Source organism: Columba livia, chromosome 1 (assembly GCF_036013475.1).
Source record: "Columba livia isolate bColLiv1 breed racing homer chromosome 1, bColLiv1.pat.W.v2, whole genome shotgun sequence".
Lineage (NCBI taxonomy): Eukaryota > Metazoa > Chordata > Aves > Columbiformes > Columbidae > Columba > Columba livia.
The window spans coordinates 210,385,821-210,409,267 of NC_088602.1; the positions used below are offsets into that span (position 1 = coordinate 210,385,821).

At 50.8% G+C, this 23,447-nt stretch overlaps 2 protein-coding genes across 8 annotated transcripts in view; one reads left to right on the top strand and one right to left on the bottom strand.

The window, feature by feature from the left end:
- Nucleotides 1-712: 712 nt before the first annotated feature.
- ANKRD16 (ankyrin repeat domain 16) lies at nt 713-23,302 on the bottom strand. Of its 3 annotated transcripts, XR_010469729.1 has the most exons (10): nt 23,149-23,302; nt 21,205-21,539; nt 16,946-17,166; nt 12,788-12,830; nt 10,872-10,980; nt 9,443-9,604; nt 6,205-6,373; nt 5,050-5,128; nt 2,422-2,625; nt 713-2,126 (listed from the first exon to the last, which is right to left on the bottom strand). XR_010469729.1 is itself a non-coding variant. In XM_065049351.1 (9 exons), exons 2-8 carry the CDS (start codon nt 21,528-21,530, stop codon nt 2,465-2,467), a joined length of 1,101 nt encoding a protein of 366 aa, XP_064905423.1. In that variant the 5' UTR covers nt 21,531-21,539; nt 23,149-23,302; the 3' UTR covers nt 713-2,126; nt 2,422-2,464. The 3 variants fall into 3 exon arrangements, 2 of the variants coding, with proteins under 2 accessions (XP_064905423.1, XP_064905424.1); XM_065049351.1 differs by lacking the exon at nt 6,205-6,373; XM_065049352.1 differs by lacking the exon at nt 6,205-6,373 and having other exon boundaries at nt 23,118-23,266.
- FBH1 (F-box DNA helicase 1) overlaps nt 7,700-23,447 on the top strand; it is a 58,295-nt gene continuing 42,547 nt past the window's right edge. For 3 of the 5 annotated variants that reach the window (XM_065049340.1, XM_065049338.1, XM_065049343.1), the window contains exon 1: nt 23,251-23,388. In XM_065049340.1, the coding sequence (XP_064905412.1) occupies nt 23,388 (1 nt within the window). In that variant the 5' untranslated portion in view covers nt 23,251-23,387. Of the gene's footprint in view, nt 7,899-23,250; nt 23,389-23,447 lie in introns of those variants that run through there. The other 2 variants (XM_021290201.2, XM_065049341.1) reach the window with 2 other exon arrangements.

Here is a 23,447-nt window from a genome sequence, read left to right on the forward strand (position 1 = left end):
CACCAAGGTCAAGAGGGAACAGCCAGAGAGTGAATCTTCAGAACTCATGGAGAAGGGGAATGGGATGGAGCAAAAATCACCGCCAGCTCCCAAGAGGAACAAAAGGGCACATCCAAAACCAGCACCAACCGAAGGTAAGCCCAGGAGATGTGACAAGGACACAATAGCTGCAGTCCCTTGTCCTTGGTGTCACAGAGTGGTTGGGGTTGGAAGGGACCTCTGCAGATCATCCAGTCCAACCCACCTTCCTTCCATCGCAAGAAGACGCAGCAAGACCACCCGGGCACACGTGTCTTGGTGCTTGTGGGTTTGGGAGGGTGCGATGGTGCAACCGCCAGAGCAAAATCAATTTTGTTTAAAAATAAAATGCCTTATTTTCCCGTAAGATCTCCCAACAAACTCTGACAGTGTTGCAATGTTAGTTCCTACCTATCCAGACACTTCTACCGTATCTCAGCCACGTCCTAGAAGATGAAGTCGCTACGTCTTCTCCTCCATGGCTGCAGGAACATTTGCAGGGCCTGAGGATGGAAGATGTGGTGTAACAGGACGGCGCCGAAGCCGCACGGCAGCTGCCGGGCTCAGCAATGGCAAAACCAGCACGAAAGGTGACAGGGACTCTTCCCCAAGCTCATTTTCAGGCGCGCAGCTGAATCCACGCTCCTTTTCTAACATCCTTTTGTACCGATTCACCTGTGATGACAACAGCCAGTTTGTTTCTGTGCATCTTTTTATTGCCTGAGGGGTAGATTTAAAAGAAGGGTAAATAAAAGTCGCTGCGTTATGTCTTGCTTTTGGTCTTGGGCATGATGCCTGAGCTGTCCGTCCCAGGCAGACAAGCCCTCTGTCCAGAAGCCTTTAGAAATCATAAAGCACCTTAAAAATAATGCAGATTCCCTTTTACGTTTTCAAGGTGTTTGCCAAGACGGGCATTTGACAACATTCTCGCTTTCTCATTGAAGCTGAGGCTCACGAGCAACCTGAGCTTGTCAGCAGGGATATTAAGAGGAAACAGCTATTTCACAGTTTGCTAAAATAATAAAAAGTGGGAATAAAGTCGACGCTTGCATTTACCAGGCTGTAGTTTCGCTGTACGGAAGCCAGGGCTGGATTTATAGAAGGATTCGGGATCTTTAGAGGAATAAAGCCACTACCTCTCCTCACACAACACGAGCCGGCAGAGGGGAAAGGCCTCAACCCCGCATGTAAAGGATGTTTAACTCAAGAAATAGCAGCAATGTTGTCGCTTCGGCTCATTGTCACCACAAACTCTGCTCCAGGGACCGCGGGGTGGGAATTTCTCACTCAAGCGGGGCTCAGGATCATCCTAAACCCACCTGGGAGCACGTGGGTCGTGCATCAAACCACGACGTGAGCACCGTGGCGTGGGCAGAGCAAAACGCAGCTCACTCAGCTATAGGCCTGATTTTTAGCATCTGTTATCACCAAAACCGCAGAATCCCGTTGGTTTGTTTTACATCTTGATGTTACATATAGACAGGGACGTGCTGTGTTTCTATGCAAACCCAAATTTATAATTCCAGATGGATACAAATAAACCGAACAGCTACAGTAGCGCTTACCTTGATGTGGATTCCAAGCTGTTAAGAAACTTACTGGCTACATTGAATTTTAAGCTATTTCTCTATATTCAAAGAGCAGGATTGGGTGTTTTTTGAAGTTCATTGGTGCTGGTAAGTGCCACGCAAGGCTGTCTGGAATAACAAATACCTCTTATTTTCAGTCTGATCCAAAAACCCTTGGTGTCACTGCACGGTGAAGGTCTTTGCATTGATCTCAGCAGGTTTTGGGACACAAAAAAGATGTTAAGATGCTAATGCAGCTCAAACCTGATGAAGGAAGAGTCACCAAGGGCTCACCCCACAATGCACTCAGCCTCTCAGGGGCTACTGAAAGAGGTGGCCAATTAAAGCAATTTAAGAAATTAGTGGAGAGCCAGTTCATTAAGGGCTATAAAAATCACCGATCCAGGTGTATCTTCTCCTTTAGGAGAAGGGAAACATCGCAGGCTCTGGAGGGTTCAAGCCATGCAGGTCCCCAGGTCCCTTCCTTGGAGGGTTCCGCTTCAGGGAGCTGCAGCCTCAGCTGGTTGGACGTGCTGGGAGCTGCAAGAGAAAAGGTGAAATTCATCCCAGAAATTTGGAAGTGAAAGAAGAAAAGCTGTAAATTTCCAAGGACGGGGTCAGTACAGGAGTGTGATAACCCAGACCCATTACATCCGTTATCTTTTTGAGCTAATCCTATTTAAAACATGATTTTAATGTCCATTATCCTATATAAAATACGTTTTTCCCTAAATGTCGAGCTTGGTTTTTCTGCTCAATCCTCAGGTGAAAATCCCATCCTTTTAAACAGGCGTTTGCCTAAACCTGAATAGTCGTTAAGCGATAACTAACGTACCACATTGAAATGAAACAGGCTTCTCTTTTTTTCCCAGTAGGTCTCACGCGCTGACATCTGTTTCCTGGAACACCTGGATGACATCTGGCTTCCTGGCGAGCTGCCGTGCCAGCGTGCCGGTGCCATCCGGAGCGTCCTCCAGCCCGGCGCGGAGCAGGATCCGTGCAGCGTCTGCTTGCTGCCCCGCGCACGCGGCGTGCAGGGCTGGGGGGACAAGATATCGTGACAGGAGCCAAAATGCCACATTCAGCCTCAATCTGATTCAGAAACAAACTGAATTGGGTGAAAGGGTGAATGATGATTCTGTTGAGGAGCGGCTGAGGGAGCTGGGGGTTCAGCTGGAGAACAGGAGCTGAGGGGAGACCTTCTGATCTCTGAACTGCCTGAAAGGAGCTTGGAGCCAGGGGGGTCGGGCTCTGCTCCCCAGGAACAAGCGCCAGGAGCAGAGGAAACGGCCTCAAGTTGCGCCAGGGGAGGTTGAGGTTGGATGTGGGGAACAATTTCTTCCCCAAAGGGCTGTGGGGCATTGGAACAGGCTGCCCAGGGCAGTGCTGGAGTCACCAGCCCTGGAGGGCTGGACAGACACGGAGATGAGGTTCTCAGGAACATGGGGCAGTGCCAGGGCTGGGGTAACGGTTGGACTCGATGATCCTAAGTATCTTTTCCAACCAAAATGATTCCATGGTTCTCTGACTTTCCCCAGCTGGACCACGCAGCCAAGCAGCCGTGTGATGGCACAGCCTGGATCAGCTGCCACAGCTGTGCATGTCTACAGCAGCAATGGGACAATTAAACCTGCCCAGCCAGGGACATTCTCCTCTTCCACACCAAGCCATGCTGGTAGAAAAAATTTTCAGCCCCTTACCCCAGCTGTTACCCATTCCCCTGCAGTGCTGGTCCAGCTCTGGGTCCTCAGCACAGGACACACATGGACCTGCTGGAGAGGGGCCAGAGGAGCCACAGGAATGACCCGAGGCTGGAACAGCTCTGCTGGGGACAGGCTGAGAGAGTTGGGGTGTTCAGCTGGAGAAGAGAAGATCCGGGGAGACCTTAGTGCTTTCAGTGCTTAAAAGGGGCAAATAAGAAAGATGGGGACAGACTTTTGAGCAGGGCCTATTGTGACAGGACAAGGGGTGATGGGGTGATGGTTTAAACTAAAGGAGGGAGATTCAGGCCAGACAAGAGGAAGAAATTGTTGTCCCTGAGGGTGGTGAGAGCCTGGCCCAGGTTGGCCAGAGAGGTGGTAGATGAACCATCCCTGGAGACATCCCAGGCCAGGCTGGACGGGGCTCTGAGCAACCTGAGCTGCTGAAGATGTCCCTGCTCATGGCAGGGGGGGTGCTGGGGGAGATTTGAAGATCCCTTCAACCCAAACTATTCTGTGATTCTCCCCCTCGCAGATTACTAGTTGTTCCAGTCCACTGAGCAGTACTAACCTGGCTGAACCAAAGCTAACCAGGTTTGCAAACATATTGAGGATATTTAGGCCAACTTGGTTCATTTTCACTGACTCATGGGCAGAGGGTGCTCACCACAGGAGGGGGAGGCTGTGGGACACAGCCGGCAGCCTTGGGGTCTCTTATTACTCTGTTTTTTGGAGTGGATTTAATAGTGACATGGAAGAGAGAGGCTTGCAACTATGGATGTCACCAGGGGCATTTACGGGCTCTCTGCCAGCAAACTCCAGGGTTGGGGAATAAAAGAGAAAGGCTTCCATGCACTGTGTGCAGCAAAGAGCATCCCATCGGGGAGGCTGCAATAATCCATCCCAGTTCCCAGCTCATCCCACAGACATTAACACAGCAAAGGTGCCGGGGAACGGGGCAGCCGACGGGCACAAAGAGCCACCAGAAACATCCCAGGGTTGGACGAGTTCAGCAGAGCTCGAATTTACTCGCTGAGGGGGTGGGGGGAAGAGATCAAGAACGATACAAGACTGTTCACGCTCGTCACTGAAGCGTGTTATTAACCAAAACTGAAGACTGGGTAAGTTGCCAATTTTGGCAATGGCTGAAACCATTTCTATATACTTCTTTTTTTTTTCAGAGATGCTGATGCAAGAGATGCCTCATACTCTCACGCTGGGAATGCCAACTCCCCACCATCGCTATAGCAACGATATTTACATTCAAACTCTCTGTTATTTGCTCATAAGCCATTCCTAGGTTGTTTGCTAAAAAACTGAGGCTTAAGAGCTTGTGCGATCGCTGTATTTGTCTGCCCACCCTAACTGCTTCAAATCGGCTGACTTCAACCAAATTTGATGGCAAGGCTGCCGTGTCAATGATACTAAGCTCCTGACAGTTTCATGCAAAATAAGCAGCTGGGTTATAAGAAATTAGCATCTCTGTTCTTTCCCCTGGGGGAAAGGCCGCAGCTCAAGCTCAACCATGCCATTAGACACCAGAAAATCCAGGAGGAAAAGAGCCAGTGAATGAAAGCTGCAAAAAAACCCTCTAAAATACACGTCACGCTGCTCCAAGAGCCATTTGCATACGTGCATCTGGCATCTCCTTGCACGCTCCACTGAGCAGACGCAGCGCGGGCTGCTTTGGAGGCCAGGCTCTTGTTGCTAAAACGCATCTCGCTGTCATACAAGAGGGTGAACAAATAGCTCAGCGGCCTTACCAGAGCGGTTCTTCCCGTCCTTTGCGCGGACATCAGCGCCGAGGGACAGCAGCGTCTGGATGGTGTGCGTGTGTCCTTCCTGCAGTGGGCACAAATACGTGGATTATTTATTCAGAACCAGCTCCGCGATTTGTCACCGTTGCATTTAGCAGAAACAACACAAGGTTGAAAAGAAAGGAGGCTGCAAGTGATCTTCAATATTCAAGAAGCGTTTGGCCAACGCCATCAGACACATGGTGTGAATTTTGGGCTTGTCCTGTGCAGGGAAAGGAGTTGGACTTGATGATTCTTGCGGGTCCCTTCCAACTCAAGACATTCTATGATCTGTCCCTGGGTGCATACGGCACCTGGGAGGCCACGGATGCAGATTTACTCTGGCATGGTCAAATCTGGCGCTACCAAGAGCTGCTCCAGGCTCCAAAGGACTTTCCAGCGGCTGGAAAGCAGGGTCGGCTGCCTGTGGCAGTGTGGATCGGCTCTGTTAGCCAGCAATTGCCCAGGAACAGCAGACGTGTTGCTGTTACCTGATGGGAATCGGTCAGAGAAACCACCAGGCACCTTCTCCAGCCCTTCTGCTGGCAACTGGTGGACAACAGGATGACCATGAGCCAGCACTGGGCCCTTGTGGCCAGGAAGCCAATGGCATCCTGGGGTGTATTAGAAGGGGGGTGGTTAGTAGATCGAGAGAGGTTCTCCTTCCCCTCTACTCCGCCCTGGTGAGACCACATCTGGAATATTGTGTCCAGTTGTGGCCCCTCAGTTCAAGAAGGACAGGGAACTGCTGGAGAGGGTCCAGCGTAGGGCAACGAAGATGATTAAGGCAGTGGAGCATCTCCCTTATGAAGAAAGGCTGAGGGAGCTGGGGCTCTTTAGTTTGGAGAAGAGGAGACTAAGGGGGGACCTCATTAATGTTTATAAATATATAAAGGGTGAGTGCCATGAGGATGGAGCCAGGCTCTTCTCGGTGGCAAACAATGATAGGACAAGGGGTAATGGGATCAAGCTGGAACACAAGAGGTTCCGCTTAAATTTGAGAAAAAACTTCTTCTCAGTGAGGGTGACAGAGCACTGGAACAGGCTGCCCAGGGAGGTTGTGGAGTCTCCTTCTCTGCAGACATTCAAAACCCGCCTGGACATGTTCCTGTGCGACCTCACCTGGGCGTTCCTGCTCCAGCAGGGGGATTGGACTAGATGATCTTTTGAGGTCACTTCCAATCCCAAATATACTGTGATACTGTGTGATACTGTGAACTGTGAGAGGAGTCGGAGCTTGGAGCGTGTCTGCACGTCTCGCATGTCCCTGGCAGGAATTCCAACCCAGAGGCTGAAAAAGCAAATAAGAGGCACCCCAGGAGCAATGATAATTCTCTCTGCGAATATTTAATGCCACGTTTTAAACGCGAAAGTGTTTAATTAAGACCTACAGCGCTTCAAATCACGCTACAGCACAGAGCTGTGTCTGGTGGTGGTGGTGGTACAGCCAAGGACACACAACCCAGTCCACATCCAGGCAGGTGAAACTGCTTTTAGACAATGGTAGATCCCATATGATCTTCCTGATCGTGGTCAATAGATCCACCCTGTACCCTGAGGTGTGAGGAATGTGGAGGATTGTTTCCTGCCTTTGCCTTTGCCAGTAGCTGCAGAGAATTTAATGCACAAATGGTCTCCAACTTACAATGGGGTGACACGACCTAAAGTGTTTCTTAACAGCAAATTAGCGCCCTAATTTTGCGACCCATCTTGCCTTTGCCTCCCTAGTCCTCACCTTCAATCAAGTAACTCAATTAAATTGCTTTTAACTCCAGACGGCCACAAAGCCATAGGAGCCCTGACTTAACCTTTCATAATTGGCAGCTGGCTGTTAAAAGGACTAAATGTCAGCAAAACGTTATGTTTTCCTACACTGTAAATCCAGTTCACGTACCATGGGGGTCTGGAATTGCTCTTACTGAGGTGTATTTCAACTCAGAGCACAATCTGTTGCTGATGGATGTGGATGGTTGCGCATCTGCCCATGGTACCCTCAGGCACTGGTGTTTCATCAAGGATTACTCCAGTATTTATAACGCCCTTTGAGAAGACACAGAGCACCACGTTTTCACACCATTACGACCCACAGCGTCCTCTATCTTTCCTCTCTAAGTAGCAAATTTTCAACTCTACAGGGAAAATGCAATACAGCCCCCGCACCCCTCCTCCCTGCACAAGCTTCTCCTTAAAATAAATCCCCTCTCCCTAAATAACACGCCTGATTTTGTAATTACTTCCTCGATGCGATGAATTAGTCTTTGTCGTGCGGCATGAGAATGGAAGGCCCTTATTTTTATCCCCGCCACCTACTCTTTTTCCCCCGAATATCATACGACTCGGGAGCATCTTCTCCTCCTGCTCCAGGCTCCTGTTTCTGGCTACACACCCCCTCTCCGTGGTGCAGACAGCACGCCAGGAACTGCCACAACCTTGGCAGCGAATTGAATTGAAAGCGTAATTTGATTTTCATGTATTTATAAACGTGAAGTAATAAAAAAAAGACAAAAAAGAAAGCCCACCAGCCATACAAACGGTGCTGTAAATATAAAGTGACACTGAGCCTCGGGAAGGAAGAGAAACACATCAAATTGCTCCCCAATGAGCCGCTCGCCAAGGCAGAGCTGGGATCTTCTCCAAGGCACATTATATTCCCCAATAGCGTTGCTGTTAAACGTACCCTTGGCAACCAAAAGGGCTTTCAACATGGTTTCTCGGAGCATGAGGAAGAGAAGCTGGGAGAAAGGCCTCTTTTGTGGGAGCCAGCAAATGCCACGACCGGGTCCTGCTGGAGGAGAATACTGTTGCCAGCACTCCCAGTAAGTGTCATTGATGCTTTTGTCGAAGCGGGGCACTGGGACGCTGCGTCGTTCCCACTACAAGTCTAGACTGGGCTCTGAGTGCTGCATGTTAAAGCTTAAGAGGTTTAACATGCAGGGATCTGAGCGGGGATCTCCCCTTGTCACCGGCTGGCAGCGTCCTGCATGCTGTGATGTGACAGCAGTGCAGAAGGGTCCCAGGAGGGATCCCAGTCAGTGATGAGGCTTTTGGAATCTGATCTGCGCTCCCCAGGAGCGTTACAGGACCCACAGGTCCCGCTTCCCATCCAAGCTTGAGATGGGAGGAAGACAAAGCTCAAACAACTTTCACAGCCTGGAATTCAAAACAGCTCCTGTGCGAAGGACATAGATAAGCGCCTGGGAGCTCCCTCCGCCTTTCCACCTCTACTTTCTTATGTTAGATTACACAAGGCCAAGTGCTGGGTCCTGCACTTGGGTCACAACAACCCCATGAACGCTGCAGGCTCGGGGAAGAGCAGCTGGAAAGTGCCTGTTGAAAAAGGACCTGGGGGTGTTGGTGCCAGCAGCTGAACATGAGCCAGCGTGTGCCCAGGTGGCCAAGAGGCCACCAGCATCCTGGCTGGGACCAGCAGTGGTGTGGCCAGCAGGCCCAGGGCAGTGACCGTCCCTGTGCTGGGACCTGGGGAGGACAAACCGCCAATCCTGGGGGCAGTTCTGGGCCCCTCACGCCAAGAAAGGCCTTGAGGTGCTGGAGCGAGTGGAGAGAAGGGAACGGAGCTGGTGAGGGGCTGGAGCACAAGTGTGATGGAGCGGCTGAGGGACCTGGGGGGTTCAGCTGGAGAACAGGAGCTGAGGGGAGACCTTCTGATCTCTGAACTGCCTGAAAGGAGCTTGGAGCCAGGGGGGTCGGGCTCTGCTCCCCAGGAACAAGCGCCAGGAGCAGAGGAAACGGCCTCAAGTTGCGCCAGGGGAGGTTGAGGTTGGATGTGGGAACAATTTCTTCCCCAAAGGGCTGTGGGGCATTGGAACAGGCTGCCCAGGGCAGTGCTGGAGTCACCAGCCCTGGAGGGTTGGACAGACAGAGATGAGGTTCTCAGGGACATGAGGTAGAGGTGGACTTGGCAGCATTAACAGTTGGATTAAATGATCTTGAGGGTATTTTCCAACCAAAATGATTCTGTGACTCCATATTAGTATTGTTTTGTTATTTTCTTAAACCGTTTTTATCTCAGTCCACGAATTTCTCCTTTCCCTTTCGATTCTCTCCTCCACTTGGGGGTGGGGTAGTGAGCAAGCGGCTGTTGTGGTTTTGATTGCGGGCTGGGGTTAAACCACAACACCATCACCACTCTGCAGACAGCTGGACACATTTAGTGAGGGTCTAAAACCCATTCAACAGGGTTTGGGACTGCTCAGAAGCAGAGGAACAGTGACAGAGGATGAGTTAGGAATGTAAATCCACCATCACTGGCAAATACCTGAACGAGACTGGTTTAGATTTCTGCCTGTACCACAGCAACAGGCAGAGATTTTGCAGAGGGAGTGTGTGAAGAGGGACAAACCTTGGCTGCGTAGTGCAGCGCTGTGAGCTGAATGTCCGTCGCTCTCTCGTTGACATCGACACCCTGCTCGGTGACGAGGAACCGGATGGCTTCATCCTGTGCCGTGACAGCTGCCCTGTGCAGAGCTTGAGCACCCAAAGCGTCCACAGCTGTGGGACAGGCCTGGAATGGGGGAGAAGGGAAAAGGGAAAGCGATGAACAGCCTGGCAAAACCTTCAAGGACAATCACCAGCCCAAGAAGAATCGTATCTGCCTGCCATGGTGACAGCAATGGACATGTGGGATGTCACCAGCATGACCGCTGCGTTGGTAGTGCCGTGATTTGTAGATCAGAGCCAGTTCTCTGCTGAGATGGTGAAGCAATAAGCAAAACTAAGACCAAAAAAAAAACGAAACAAAACAAAACAGAACCTCCCCTCTATTTTTCTGGAGCACATATGATGGGTTTCAACTCTTTAAACTGGCAAGAAACTGCCCATCTCCAAGCGTTGTGCTGATGGAGAAGAATTTGGATACAGGTAGAGGGAGGGAGACGGGCGGGTGACCTCAGGAGATCTCTCCTGTGAGCCTCTGAACGGCAAAAATGTAAACTCAAGAAGGATAAAGGGAAGTAACACACAGTGTGCTCATCTTCAAGGGTATCATCCAGCCTTTTGAAGTCTAGTGGGCCTGACTCATGGATTTATAAACACGGCCATTAGCATTTCCAGTGCTACGTTATGGCAGTGAGCCAGGGCACAGCAGCGAGGAAATTAAATCAACTATTCCGACTTCACTGTCTGAAGTGCGAGGCTACAAACGTAAGCAAACTTCACAAACGTTTTATCCTGTAAGGGCCAGATGAGTGAAGACAAGCACACGAACATCTACTGAAGTCAACAAGTATCTACACACTGAAACACAACACGGGCATCAAACTGTTTCTGCTGGTGTTATGGCTGAGTAAATCCAAAGTTTCTGATCTTGAAAAGTGCGGTACCATGTTCCCTGGCCTTATCTGTGCCATGCTGGGGGCTCCGTTGGCCAATTCCACCTGCCAGTGCAGCACAAACGGACTGACTGGTTTTGCCACAATCATTTTCAGCCAAACCGGCGAGCTGCACCAGTGTGGCACAGTGTCTGATGAACGTCACAACTGGTGTGGTGGAGAGGCCGAGAGATGGCAAAGGAGATAACAAGGGAGGCACAAATCAGCCATCAGGTGGGCATCTCACATCGATTCATCAAATCACCATCCCTGGAGGGGTTTAACAAATGCGGAGATGAGGTTCTCAGGGACATGGGGTAGTGCCAGGGTTGGGGGAACGGTTGGACTCAATGATCTTGAGGGTCTCTTCCAACCACAATGATTCTATGGATTGCCCATCCTGGCAGTTCTCAGTCAGGTCCTGGAGAAGGGAGATGATGTTTTTATGTTTTTGGCACCTACCTGGTGTTTTTCCAGAAGCAGCCTGGCGATGTTGACATGCCCATTCTGGATTGCATCCATAAAGGGAGTGACTCCACATTTGTCTCTGCTGTCAGGTTTGTACTGGCACCTGGGAGAGACAAGAAAAGCCTGTACAGAGTTGTTGGCAGCTCTAAATTCCTTCCTGCGCTCGTTGCTTTGCATTAGTGGGCCAGGAGATTATCAATGCCATATATAAAGCCTGTCTGTAGGCCATGTAAACAACATCAAGCTGAGTGGGAGTGTTGATCTGCTGGAGGGCAGGAGGCTCTACAGAGGGATCTGGATTGATGGGCTGAGGCCAATTGTCTGAGGGTCACCAAGGCCAAGTGCCGGGTCCTGCACTTGGGTCACAACAACCCCATGGACGCTGCAGCTGGGGAAGAGCGGCTGGAAAAGGACCTGGGGGTGTTGGTGACAGTGACTGAACATGAGCCAGCGTGTGCCCAGGTGGCCAAGAGGCCACCAGCATCCTGGCTGGGACCAGCACTGGTGTGGCCAGCAGGCCCAGGGCAGTGACCGTCCCTGTGCTGGGACCTGGGGAGGCCAAACCGGGAACCCTGGGGGCAGTTCTGGGCCCCTCACGCCAAGAAAGGCCTTGAGGTGCTGGAGCGAGTGGAGAGAAGGGAACGGAGCTGGTGAGGGGCTGGAGCACAAGTGTGATGGAGCGGCTGAGGGACCTGGGGGGTTCAGCTGGAGAACAGGAGCTGAGGGGAGACCTTCTGATCTCTGAACTGCCTGAAAGGAGCTTGGAGCCAGGGGGGTCGGGCTCTGCTCCCCAGGAACAAGCGCCAGGAGCAGAGGAAACGGCCTCAAGTTGCGCCAGGGGAGGCTGAGGTTGGATGTGGGGAACAATTTCTTCCCTTAAAGGGCTGTGGGGCATTGGAACAGGCTGCCCAGGGCAGTGCTGGAGGGTTGAACAGACAGAGATGAGGTTCTCAGGGACATGAGGTAGTGCCAGGGGTGGGTTATGGTTGGACTTGATGATCTTGATGGTCTTTTCTAACCAAAACAATTCTATGACTCTAGAAACCTGTCTCGGTGCTTTATGCACTGGGGTACAGTCTGTTTTTTGGCCAGTGATCTGCTATTCAGCTGGTGCAGCTTGTTTGGCTGCACAAAAACCAGGGCTCTACACATCATTTCTATTTAATCCCTTGCCCCCTGAACAGAGGATATCTGGAAGGGTAAAGCACGCACAGGCCTTGCCCTGACAGAGGGGAAAACCACATCCTCACGCCACAACGCCATGTACTAAAACACAGCCCACACGTCTCGCTCAGGTTAAAGCTCAGTTGAAATGAGAGAAGATAGAATTAAAATTGAAACCTGTCTTGAATCACAGGGCTACATTTATGCTGGGCCAAACACGGACAGGAATTAAGAAGGCTGGGACGAGTCGGCTAACGGGAGCTGTGAAAAGCAGCGGCTGCGATGCCCAGGGAAAACTGCTCCAGCTCTGGCAGGGTTGGTTCGGAAGGTAACAAGGTCAGGATGACTGAGCACAAGCTGATTTAAAGCCACTTCACAGCATTCTCCCAGAAGCCCCGGCCTGAAAAATAAAGCCTGGAGGCTGAGTCCAGCTTAGAGGAGCTGCAGCCAGCACCAAGCTGCCAAAACCCCCTGTTTTTGTGTTGTTATCATATGGCCTTAGACACATGGGAGGCAACAGGGATGAATCAGCATAGAAAAAGAGCCGTGTTATATAACCGAGGCTTATGTCACGCCGAAGTCAGAGCCCAAGAGGAGTGTCCTTGTCTCAAAGACCCCCCGACCGGCTGTGAAAAACCCAGAGGAAAGGGAGACGGGCTTGGGATGGCGTGCGGTGCAGCTGGGCGACCCCGAACGGCACAAACGGCCTTTGTGCGCGGGCGGCTGGAAGGAGGGAGCTCGCTTACCGCTCCAGAAGCAGCTCCACGGCGTCCACGCAGCCGTGCATCGCTGGCACAGAGAAAGAAAACACAGGGTTAATTTATGTTTTCGTGCCACCGTCTGCCTACGGTGAAATATAATCAGGTTTCCAAGCCTTTCGGCTTACTCATGATGCGGAAGGGGGTTGCAAGAGGCTTTAAATTCAAAGCTTTTGATTTTTTTTTCTTGTAATTAAAACATCGTCTCCAGATCTCAAGCTTTCTCTTCCCCTGATCCTATAGGAAAACATCATATGAAAATACGCATATAAGCACCATTTAACTGCAGAATGCATGAGAAGAGTATATGCAATTACGCTGACACAAAGATCTTTTCTTGCGAGTGTTTGTTAATCCCTGAAGTGAAATCTGTGAGGAGGGAAATGAACACAAAGCGGGGAGCTGGTGAATAGCTGGATGGCATTTCTACCCCTCCACAGCCACTCTGGACTCCCCATCACTCCCATCTCATCATCCTAATGAAGCATCTTCACCCAGACAGCATCTCGGAGGAAAAACAACAACGGTGGGGGAGGATTTGAACATCACGCACCGAAATATTCTCTTTAAAAGAAAATAATTAGAAAAAATCATATTACAGCAATGTGCAGACAGCCTTCATCTGGCTTTTTTTTCTTTTTTTTTCTGCAGGTTATTTTGCAAAACAAATTAAATAAAGAAAAACATCAAACCAAACGTGGAGCTGCTACATTTACTCAATGGAAGAAGGGCCCCTGGCAAAGGTGCCTTACTAGCAATAACCTTCAGATGCAGCTGCACAATAGATGCTCTTTGAAAGCCCAACAAGGGGTCCCCATCCTCCCTATTTATCACCCTTTCACCTGAGCTGAGGTAAATAGAGGCAGAAACACATTGTGAAAAGGATTTTCAAAACGGAGGCTTTAAAAAACCCATTGCTATGTGAAGAAAAAACAACCCAAGCAACACGATTAGATCCCTTAACAGCAACAGAGAGACAAGAACGCTGCAGCTCTCAGATCCACTGTTGCACTCCACATCCTCTAATTATGTCTCCTCCGCTCTCTCACCTCAGGCTACGGATATAAGAAGCAGCAAAGCTTGAGGAATCGACCCAAAAAATAAAAGGGGGGGAGGGAAGAAAACTACCCGTCATTTATCCAGGGATATGTGTGCCAGGAAGCCAGCTGGACTGGTCACGGGTTAATGTGCTCACATCCACACCCTGGGGATGGAAATTCATTGAGACAGCGATTTCTTCTTGACATGATTTCCCCCAGTAGCTCCAGTATCATCTCCAGCCCCTCACCTGTGTCCACTCCTCTGTGTAAATGGGCTACGTGGTGGTGTGGGGGGGGATGCTGGGACCTGTACCCACCCCACAGCAACCCCCAGTATCATCCTGGGTTAAAATTATACTGGGGGAAAGGTGGTTTAAGCAGCTCCAGCCTTTCCTGCTGCCCAGTCGCTCCCACATCGGCTGCTTCTCTGCCAATGTGTGGCCCAGGGTCTAACCTGGAGCTGTAAAATGACCAGAAATCAACCCAAATTGACGGCTTTGCCACAGAGAAAGACAAATGTAGGAGGCAACATAGAGATAAAGACACCTCTGTGAAGCAGTGAGAACTGGGTGCTGGATCCACCGTCGCTGTCTGTACCCTCGTACCCCAATAACTGCGAGGCAGGGAGGAGACTTGAAGTTCAAGGTCAAAAGCAGCTTTTCCTCAGGACACTCCCCACCCTGCCCCTGTCCCCAAATCCTCAAGCTCCAGATCCCCACCCAACGCCCACATCTCTGTGGGGACAGGGCTCAGCTGGGGCTGCGAGCCCAGACATGGAAACGCAACCCCTGGGATGGAGCAGGGGCAGGAGAACATGCAAATAAATGAGAATCAGCCATTTCTCCTTCAGGCAACGTGCTCCTCACCGCCCAGCCTGAAACATCAAACAAATCAGCAGCTTTTTTCATTCCCAGGTCAAGCACAAGGACTAAGGAGCAGCCAAAGCCCCTGGGCTGGGACTGTCACTGCTGATGAGGACAGTGCAGGGACAGACAGAGAAGTAACGGGAATGACAACCAAGGAGCAACATACTCAAGAGATTCACTGCAGCACAGCGGGGGTCTCCCCACCACGCCTCGGGTCTTTCCAGAGAGTCGATCCCTATTAAACCTTCTCACTCTCTGCAACTGCCTGAAAGGAGCTTGGAGCCAGGGGGGTCGGGCTCTGCTCCCCAGGAACAAGCGCCAGGAGCAGAGGAAACGGCCTCAAGTTGCGCCAGGGGAGGTTGAGGTTGGATGTGGGAACAATTTCTTCCCCAAAGGGCTGTGGGGCATTGGAACAGGCTGCCCAGGGCAGTGCTGGAGTCACCAGCCCTGGAGGGTTGAACACACACGGAGATGAGGTTCTCAGGGACATGGGGCAGTGCCGGGGGTGGGTTATGGTTGGACTCCCTCATCTTGTGCTCCAGCCCCTTCCCCAGCCCCGCTCCCTTCTCTGAACTCACTCCAAAGCCTCAAGGTCTTTCTTGTCATGAGGGGCCAAAAACTGAGCACACAGAACTGATGGAGGTTCTCAGGGATGTGGGTTAGTGCCAGGGCTGGGTTAAGAGTTGGACTTGATCTCTTCCAACCAACATGATTCTCTGATTCTATGACTCTAAATTCTTCGGGACATGAGTTTAGGTAACACAGGTTTGAGTGGTGGCTCTTCTCACTCCTTTCTCCTGTAGGAACATGAGCCCCGGGACATGCAGAAAATCCCCCCTCAGCAATGGGGCATCTTTCAGATTCAGGGCCACCACCCTCCAGCGCTGAGCCTGCTCCACAATGTCACTCCAACTTGGTGTCACACGCTTCTCCCTTTGTTCACTCACTCCATCATCCGCTCCCTCTGGGTAACCAGTGCACTGAGACACAGCGGGACAAACTTAATTCTGCGTTAACGTATTTCTGGGCCATTCAACTTATTAAGGCTCAGAGGACTTAACTGAGGCACTTGGTGCATTGTTTATAAATTAAAATTAATCACTCCCACATCTTAAGGGTGAAAGAGTCAGAAAGCCAGAAACGAAATCTAAACTGTCTCTGGGTCACCGTTCACTTAACTGTGTCCTCCTGCTCCTCACCACGTCTACAGATGATGCCTGCGGTTCCTCAAACAATTTCTCTCCCTTTTTATCTCCTTTGAAACCAAGGAAAAGGGCAGAGAAAGGGAATCAGACCCCCCGGGCTCCAGCACTAACAACAGCCCCTGTGTATTCCCAGCAGAAAATTTCATTTTGCTTGGCAGAAAGGCACTTTGGATTCATCACCATGCAATGCAGCCTTCTTGAGAATAACATAACTCTGTGATGCTTCTTCCCGAGGTTGTGTCCAAAGACCCTACAGCTCTTCAGATTTGTCGTAACGACCAAACCCACCAAGCACACGCAGCAAAATGGAGCATTTAGAAAGATACTTCTCTTACAAAAACCAATGACAAGACTATAAACCAAACCAGCAGGTCCCAAACGGTGCCTCTCAGCAGCTCGGCTGGTTTTAGGAGTTTTAAAATTCCACAATATTGGAGCTTTGCAGATTTTCCAAGTGCAATTCGCAGCTTTGTAAATCAGCAAGTGTTTTGCATTGCGTCCCGAGCTGTGGGAGCTCAGATGCGTCTGTCACAAGGAGACAGAGACGGAGACAAACACCCTGATCCAAGGAAGCCAGAGCCAGTGGGTGATCGCGAGCGCTCCTGGTGCAGACCCAGAAATTATTCACCACAAAAACACACTTAAACCCAGGCAAAACCCAGTGAAATGGGAGCTGAGGACCCCCTAACCTCACAAACTGAGTCTTTGGCACATCATTACAAAATACTAAGCCTAATTCTTGCTGTTTATTCATCTGAAAGCCACGAAGTGTCTGTCCTGAGATGAAACCCTTTAAGGACATAGCGGATGGAAGTTCAGAGGCGTGAGCTCCCAGTGCCCACCACTAACACATTTTAACTTAATTTCAGTAACTTAGTTTATTTATTATTATTATTTAACCATTTTCTTGTGGTTTTTTATCAATAAAACTCAGGCTTTGCTCCTCCAAGATAAACCTGAACTGAAACAAGAGCCTGTTCTCCACTGCCCGCTCTCTCTTCCAACCCATTCGGTGGCAACGAGACCCTTCTTTACCTGCTGTGTGCAGTGGTGTTCTCTTTATCGTGCTCTCCGTGTCCCAGCAGCTTGGGGACACATCCAGCAGGTACCGGAGGACTTGGGGATGGCCTTCCCGGCTGGCGATGTGGAAGCAATTCCAGCCATCCTTGTTCTTCAGCAGCGGATTGGCTCCATGTTCCACGAGAGCTTTGATCACCTCCAGGTTTTTCCGGGTGCAAGCCATCATGAGGGGGGTCCTAAAATTAAAATGAGGCAAATATAATAACCAGAGAGACAGTACCACACAAGCCTGATGGATTTTGTTCTAAGGTCTGAGCTTGAAACACGATATAAAGTTGTCTCTAGCACCGACTGGCTTGATAAAACACAGCAGCCAAGTGCCAGCTGTGGTGAGGAAGCCAGAGGGAAAACTGATGTGTTAAAACCGCTCTGGGGGAGCAGGAAAGCTTTCTGGCTAAAGAATTTCTCCAAGCCCAAGGCTAAATTTATCATCTCACCTGCATTTGGATGCTTTGACTGAGGCTCAACACAGGCTGAATACAGACCCATGAGATTTTACAGCACTACTTTTTTCATGCAGGTAATATGGGGTCTGGATTTTTGTGAGGTAGAGCTGTTAAAATCAGTGTTTCTGACCCCAGACAGGCAGCAAACCACAGACAACCCCCCATCTCCAAGCAGCAGGGCACGAGTCTATCAATGAATGCCACTCTGGAACATTTCTGATGCAGAGCAGCTGGCCTGAGAGTGAAGCTTTTCACAGTTTTGTCCTGTTTTACATGCATGGGAAGAACCTTTGATATTTAAAAACATTTTTACAAGCTCCCCAGAGGAACAGCATCTTCTCCATCGCACAGTTTCCAAACTGTGCCTTTCATGGATTTTGCGTGTCATCCTAGAAATTCAGTGGTACATCTAGCAAAGAAACACAGCGACCAGCCCAACTCCCTTTGCTTTCCATCCAGCAATGAACACGTTTTCACACGTAGAACCCAGGCGCTGCAGATTAACAACCAACCCCACTCCTGCCTGGCAGCAGGGCAGGTTCACCACAGTTTCTCCTCCCAGTGACCTGTTATAGAATCAGTGAATTATTTTGGTCAGAAAAGACCCTTAAGATCATTGAGTCCAACCGTTAACCCACCCCTGGCACTGCCCCATGTCCCTGAGAACCTCATCTCTGTCTGTCCAACCCTCCAGGGCTGGTGACTCCAGCACTGCCCTGGGCAGCCTGTTCCAATGCCCCACAGCCCTTTGGGGAAGAAATTGTTCCCACATCCAACCTCAACCTCCCCTGGCGCAACTTGAGGCCGTTTCCTCTGCTCCTGGCGCTTGTTCCTGGGGAGCAGAGCCCGACCCCCCTGGCTCCAAGCTCCTTTCAGGCAGTTCAGAGATCAGAAGGTCTCCCCTCAGCTCCTGTTCTCCAGCTGAACCCCCCAGGTCCCTCAGCCGCTCCATCACACTTGTGCTCCAGCCCCTCACCAGCTCCGTTCCCTTCTCTCCACTTGCTCCAGCACCTCAAGGCCTTTCTTGGCGTGAGGGGCCCAAAACTGCCCCCAGGATTGGCGGTTTGGCCTCCCCAGGTCCCAGCACAGGGACGGTCACTGCCCTGGGCCTGCTGGCCACACCAGTGCTGGTCCCAGCCAGGATGCTGGTGGCCTCTTGGCCACCTGGGCACACGCTGGCTCATGTTCAGCCACTGTCACCAGCACCCCCAGCTCCTTTTCCACCGGGCACTTTCCAGCCACTCTTCCCCGAGCCTGCAGTGTTCATGGGGTTGTTGTTATCTCCTTGTCCATCCTTCCCCAGAAAGGATCAGTGATGTTACTGGATCTGCAGCCACTTTGGAGGACAGAGCCCAGAGCCATCAGCACACACACATTAGCTGAGGGTTTACTCACAAGGTAAAGTGTGAACAATTCAAGGTGGTGAACCCACAGACATCTACCATGTTTGGCTCTACTAAAGTCACTAATTTCACTGCCCTCACCAGCATCAACCCCTATTTTCCTTAATTACCACATTGTAGAACAATAATAGTTTCACGGCCTCAAGTAGGAGCTGCATTCTCCATTTTACCTGTTTATAAACTTTCCCCAGTCATGGAACGCTGGGTGGGCGTGCGGATCGGACAGAAACCCCTGAGCTTTCTGGAAAAGATGAACGGAGAGGCATGGAGAGGACTAATCTCTTCTTCACCAACCCACAGATATCAGCTGGGAGGCCAAAGAACCCAACAAACATTCCTCATTCAGGAAAAGCTGCGGCACAAAAACTTCCCAGCGCACAGGGAATAAGGACTCGTGGGCCTAAATTGCAGGGAGAGAGATTTGGCTTCGTGTTTAGGAGAAATGCTCCAGTTTTAAGGACAGGTAAGGACAAGAAAAATCGCTGAGAAGGGAGATAAAATCTCCAGTGACAGAGATTTTAAGAAGAGATTAGACCTGTGTTTGCTGGGGACGATGGGGTAGAGCTGAGCCTGGAGCTCTGTCTTCCCTGCAGTTCCGTTTCTATACGATGCCTCAGATCTGCATATATTTTCAATGCAAATGACACTTTGTCCCAGGGCTGGGACACGTACAGGCAAACACGTAAGTCCCCGTCTTTAATCCGTGGACAGAAAGGTGCTGCGAGCCCATCAAAGAAATCCAGGCTCGAACACGCAGCTCATGAGATCTCTGCCTCCCTCCACTCCCCTGATGTCAGCACAACTTCGAATTATAAGATCTGGTTTTATATTTCTCCGTTCAGCTTCAAAACAACCTCCCCAAAGCTTTTCTTTGTGGCCTGGGGGGAATCCTTGCTTTCTTTTGCAAGGTGGTACACAGAAATCTCCCTCCCCAAGAGAAGAGTGACATTAATCACGTTTGCTGCTTGTTCGTGGCTCAGGCTTTATCTTTTTATTCCCACTTCTCATTCCCTCATCACTTGCTCACGTGTTACCCACGCGGCAGGCAAACAAAAGCCCTGAGGAAACCAGTTGTTTCTTGAGGCTGTTGCTATTATATCAGTAGCAAATCTGAGCAGAGAGGCTGTGTTTGCTGGGGGGAAACAGAAGTAAAACTTCCTTTTTATCTTATTTCAGTCCCTGAGGACCAGGACACAGGATCACTGATTCCCATCTAACAGGGAAGTGGGGAAGAATGAATAAGTGTGGATGAAAGCTTTTAAATTGGATCTGTGAATAAAGCAGTAATTTACAACTTTTGTGATAAACAGGGGGGAAACAGCGATAAAGCTGGAATTTAGCCCAAAGAAACAACTGTATCCTGGGCTGCATCCCCAGCAGCGTGGGCAGCGGGTGGAGGGAGGGGATCCTGCCCCTCTGCCCCGCTCTGGTGAGACCCCCTGCAGTGCTGGTCCAGCTCTGGGTCCTCAGCACAGGACACACATGGACCTGCTGGAGAGGGGCCAGAGGAGCCACAGGAATGATCCAAGGCTGGAACAGCTCTGCTGGGGACAGGTGAGAGAGTTGGGGTGTTCAGCTGGAGAACAGAAGCTCCGGGGAGACCTTAGTGCGGCCTTTCAGTGCTTAAAAGGGGCCCATAAGAAAAATGGGACAGACGTCTGAGCAGGGTCTGTTGTGACAGGACAAGGGGTGATGGTTTTAAACTAAAGGAGGGAGATTCAGGAGAAATTGTTGGCCCTGAGGGTGGTGAGAGCCTGGCCCAGGTTGGGCTGAGAGGTGGTGGATGAACCATCCCTGGAGACATCCCAGGCCAGGCTGGACGGGGCTCTGAGCACCCTGAGCTGCTGAAGATGTCCCTGCTCAGGGCAGGGGGGGAACTGGGGGAGCTGGGAAGGTCCCTTCCAACCCAAAGTATCCTGTGATTCTGTGATTCCATGACTCTAAATCATAAAACCATTTTGGTTGGATAAGACTCTCAGGATCATTAAATCCAACCCTTCCCTCACCCCAGCACTGCCCCATGTCCTAAGAACCTCATGTCCATCTGTCCAACCCTCCAGGGCTGGTGACTCCAGCACTGCCCTGGGCAGCCTGTTCCAATGCCCCACAGCCCTTTGGGGAAGAAATTGTTCCCACATCCAACCTCAACCTCCCCTGGCACAACTTGAGGCTGTTTCCTCTGCTCCTGGCGCTTGTTCCTGGGGAGCAGAGCCCGACCCCCCTGGCTCCAAGCTCCTTTCAGGCAGTTCAGAGATCAGAAGGTCTCCCCTCAGCTCCTGTTCTCCTCCAGCCCAATTCCCACCTCCTGCATCCAGCCCCTTTCAAACACCACTCTGTCCCCTGGCAAATCAAACCCACCACCTACCAATCTGCCTTCTTCAAGCAGTCCACGCTCGCTCCTCTCTCCAGCAGGTAGGAAACACACTCCCCGTACCCCATGGAAGCCGCTTCGTGGAGAGGCCTCTTGTAGTCGCTATTAAACACCTCAACGTCCATCCCCAGCGTCTCCACCAAGTAGGCGAGGACGTCGCGGTGTCCGTACCGGGCTGCGTGGTGCAGCAACGTGTCTCCTGAGCGCCCGTAGCGCCAGTTCTGCTCCTCCGAGCCCCGAACGGCATCCGGGGGCAGCTCGACCCGAAGCAGCTCCAGCCGCCCCTCCTGCACCAGCCGCAGCCGCTGCCCCTCCGCCATGGCCCAAATCTGTAAAAAGAAGAGGCAAAAATCAACATCACGGGCTCAAAATGCGTGATTTCCCAGGGTGACGATAAAAAGAATTTATTATGTCCCTTAGGAAACCCAGAAAGCGGCCTCTCCCTCATTAAACTGGACATTTCCTTCTTCTTCAGGAAGAATAGGGAGTGATCTCTCCCTTTAGAAAATGCCCTTTTCCTTAGGAAAATCAGAGTCTGGCCTCTCTCTCGGGATATACAGAAATCCCTTTTCCCCTCAGGAAAACAAGAAGTTTCCTTATTTTGCTTGGGAAATGCAAAAAACAGATGCGCCCTCCGGAAAATGGGAAATTTCCTTCTTCCCCTCAGGAAAAGCAGAAAACAGCCTCTTGCTCAGGAAAATCCCAGAACGTCAGGGGTTGAAGGGACCTGGAAAGCTCATGCAGTGCAATCCCCCCATGGAGCAGGAACACCCAGATGAGGTTACACAGGAAGGTGTCCAGGCGGGTTGGAATGTCTGCACAGAAGGAGACTCCACAACCCCCTGGGCAGCCTGGGCCAGGCTCTGGCACCCTCACCCCAACAAGTTGCTTCTCATAGTCAAATGGAACCTCCTGTGTTCCAGTTTGCACCCATTGCCCCTTGTCCTGTCACTGGTTGTCACCAGAAGAGCCTGGCTCCATCCTCCTGACACTCCCCCTTTCCATATTGATCCCCATGAATGAGTCCCCCCTCAGTCTCCTCTTGTCCAGCTCCAGAGCCCCAGCTCCCTCAGCCTTTCCTCACACGGGAGATGCTCCACTCCCTTCAGCATCTTGGTGGCTGCGCTGGACTCTCTCCAGCAGTTCCCTGTCCTGCTGGAACTGAGGGGCCACAACTGGACACAATATTCCAGGTGTGGTCGGATATTTCCTTCCCCCTCAGGAAAATTAGAAACTGTCCTGCCCTTTAGGAAAAATAAAACTCCCATTTTTCTTCAGGAAAAGCAGAAATTTCCTCCTCCTTCAGGAAAATCCTTTAGGAAAAAGAGAAACTAGGGAAAACTAGGAGTTTTCTCTCAGGAAAAGCAGGAACTGGTTTCTGCCTCTGGAAAACCAGAAAGTCTCTTTTTCTTCTGGTAAAGTAGAAATTTCCTTTTCCCTCAGGAAAACCAGACAATTTATTTTTCCTCAGGAAAAACAGGAACTGGTCTTTTCCTCAAAAAAAAAACCCCATAATATCCTTTTCCCATTGGGAATTGTCAGAAACTGGTCCCTCCTTCAAGAAAACCAGACGTTTCCTTTTCAATTCAAAAAAGGAGACTTTTCCTTTTCCATCTAGACAACCAGGTTTCTCCCTCAGGAAAAAAACAACTTAAATTTAATTTTCCCTGAGGAAAACTAGAAAATCCCATTTTTCTCTAAAGAAAACCAGCTGCTCCCTCAGGAAACGCAGAAATTTCCCTTTTTCTCTGGAAAACGTGTCATTTCCTTTTCCCTCAGGGAAACCAGAAACTATTTGTTTTTCAGGAAAAGCAGAATTTCACTTTTCCCCTTCGCAAGTTCAGAAATATAAGCCGCCCCGCCCCCCCAACGCCCAAGGCGGGAAACCCGCCATATTTCCCGCCCACCTCAGCCCGTGTCGTGGGGGTTCGAACCCACCCGCGTTTTTCTGAGGTGACGTCACGCGTGGCGATATGCTTCACCGTGACGTCACACCCCCCTCCCCGGGTGGGGCGATAAAGAAACTCCGGGCAAATTTCTCTCGGCCCCGACAGCGTTAAGGTTTCATTTCGGCGTCGTCTGAACCCGGAAGTGCTACTCTATTGGGCAGCCGCACTGCGTAGCGCACTCTGATTGGTCTGCGAGGCGGGGAAGGGCGGAAGCAGCGGAACGCGCGGAGTGAGTAGTGGGGGGGGTAATCCCCTTAGCAACAGGGGGGGTCCATAGCAACGGGAGGG

Excerpts from the sequence above, each read along its gene's own strand:
- ANKRD16 (XM_065049351.1), bottom strand. The coding sequence starts at position 21,530 with ATGGCGGAGGGGCAGCGGCTGCGGCTGGTGCAGGAGGGGCGGCTGGAG. Across the intron at positions 10,981-12,787 it reads GTGGAGCTGCTTCTGGAGCG|GTGCCAGTACAAACCTGACA; the intron begins GTAAGCGAGCTC and ends TGTCTCTCCCAG. Across the intron at positions 5,129-9,442 it reads CGCTGCACTACGCAGCCAAG|GAAGGACACACGCACACCAT; the intron begins GTTTGTCCCTCT and ends TGCCCACTGCAG.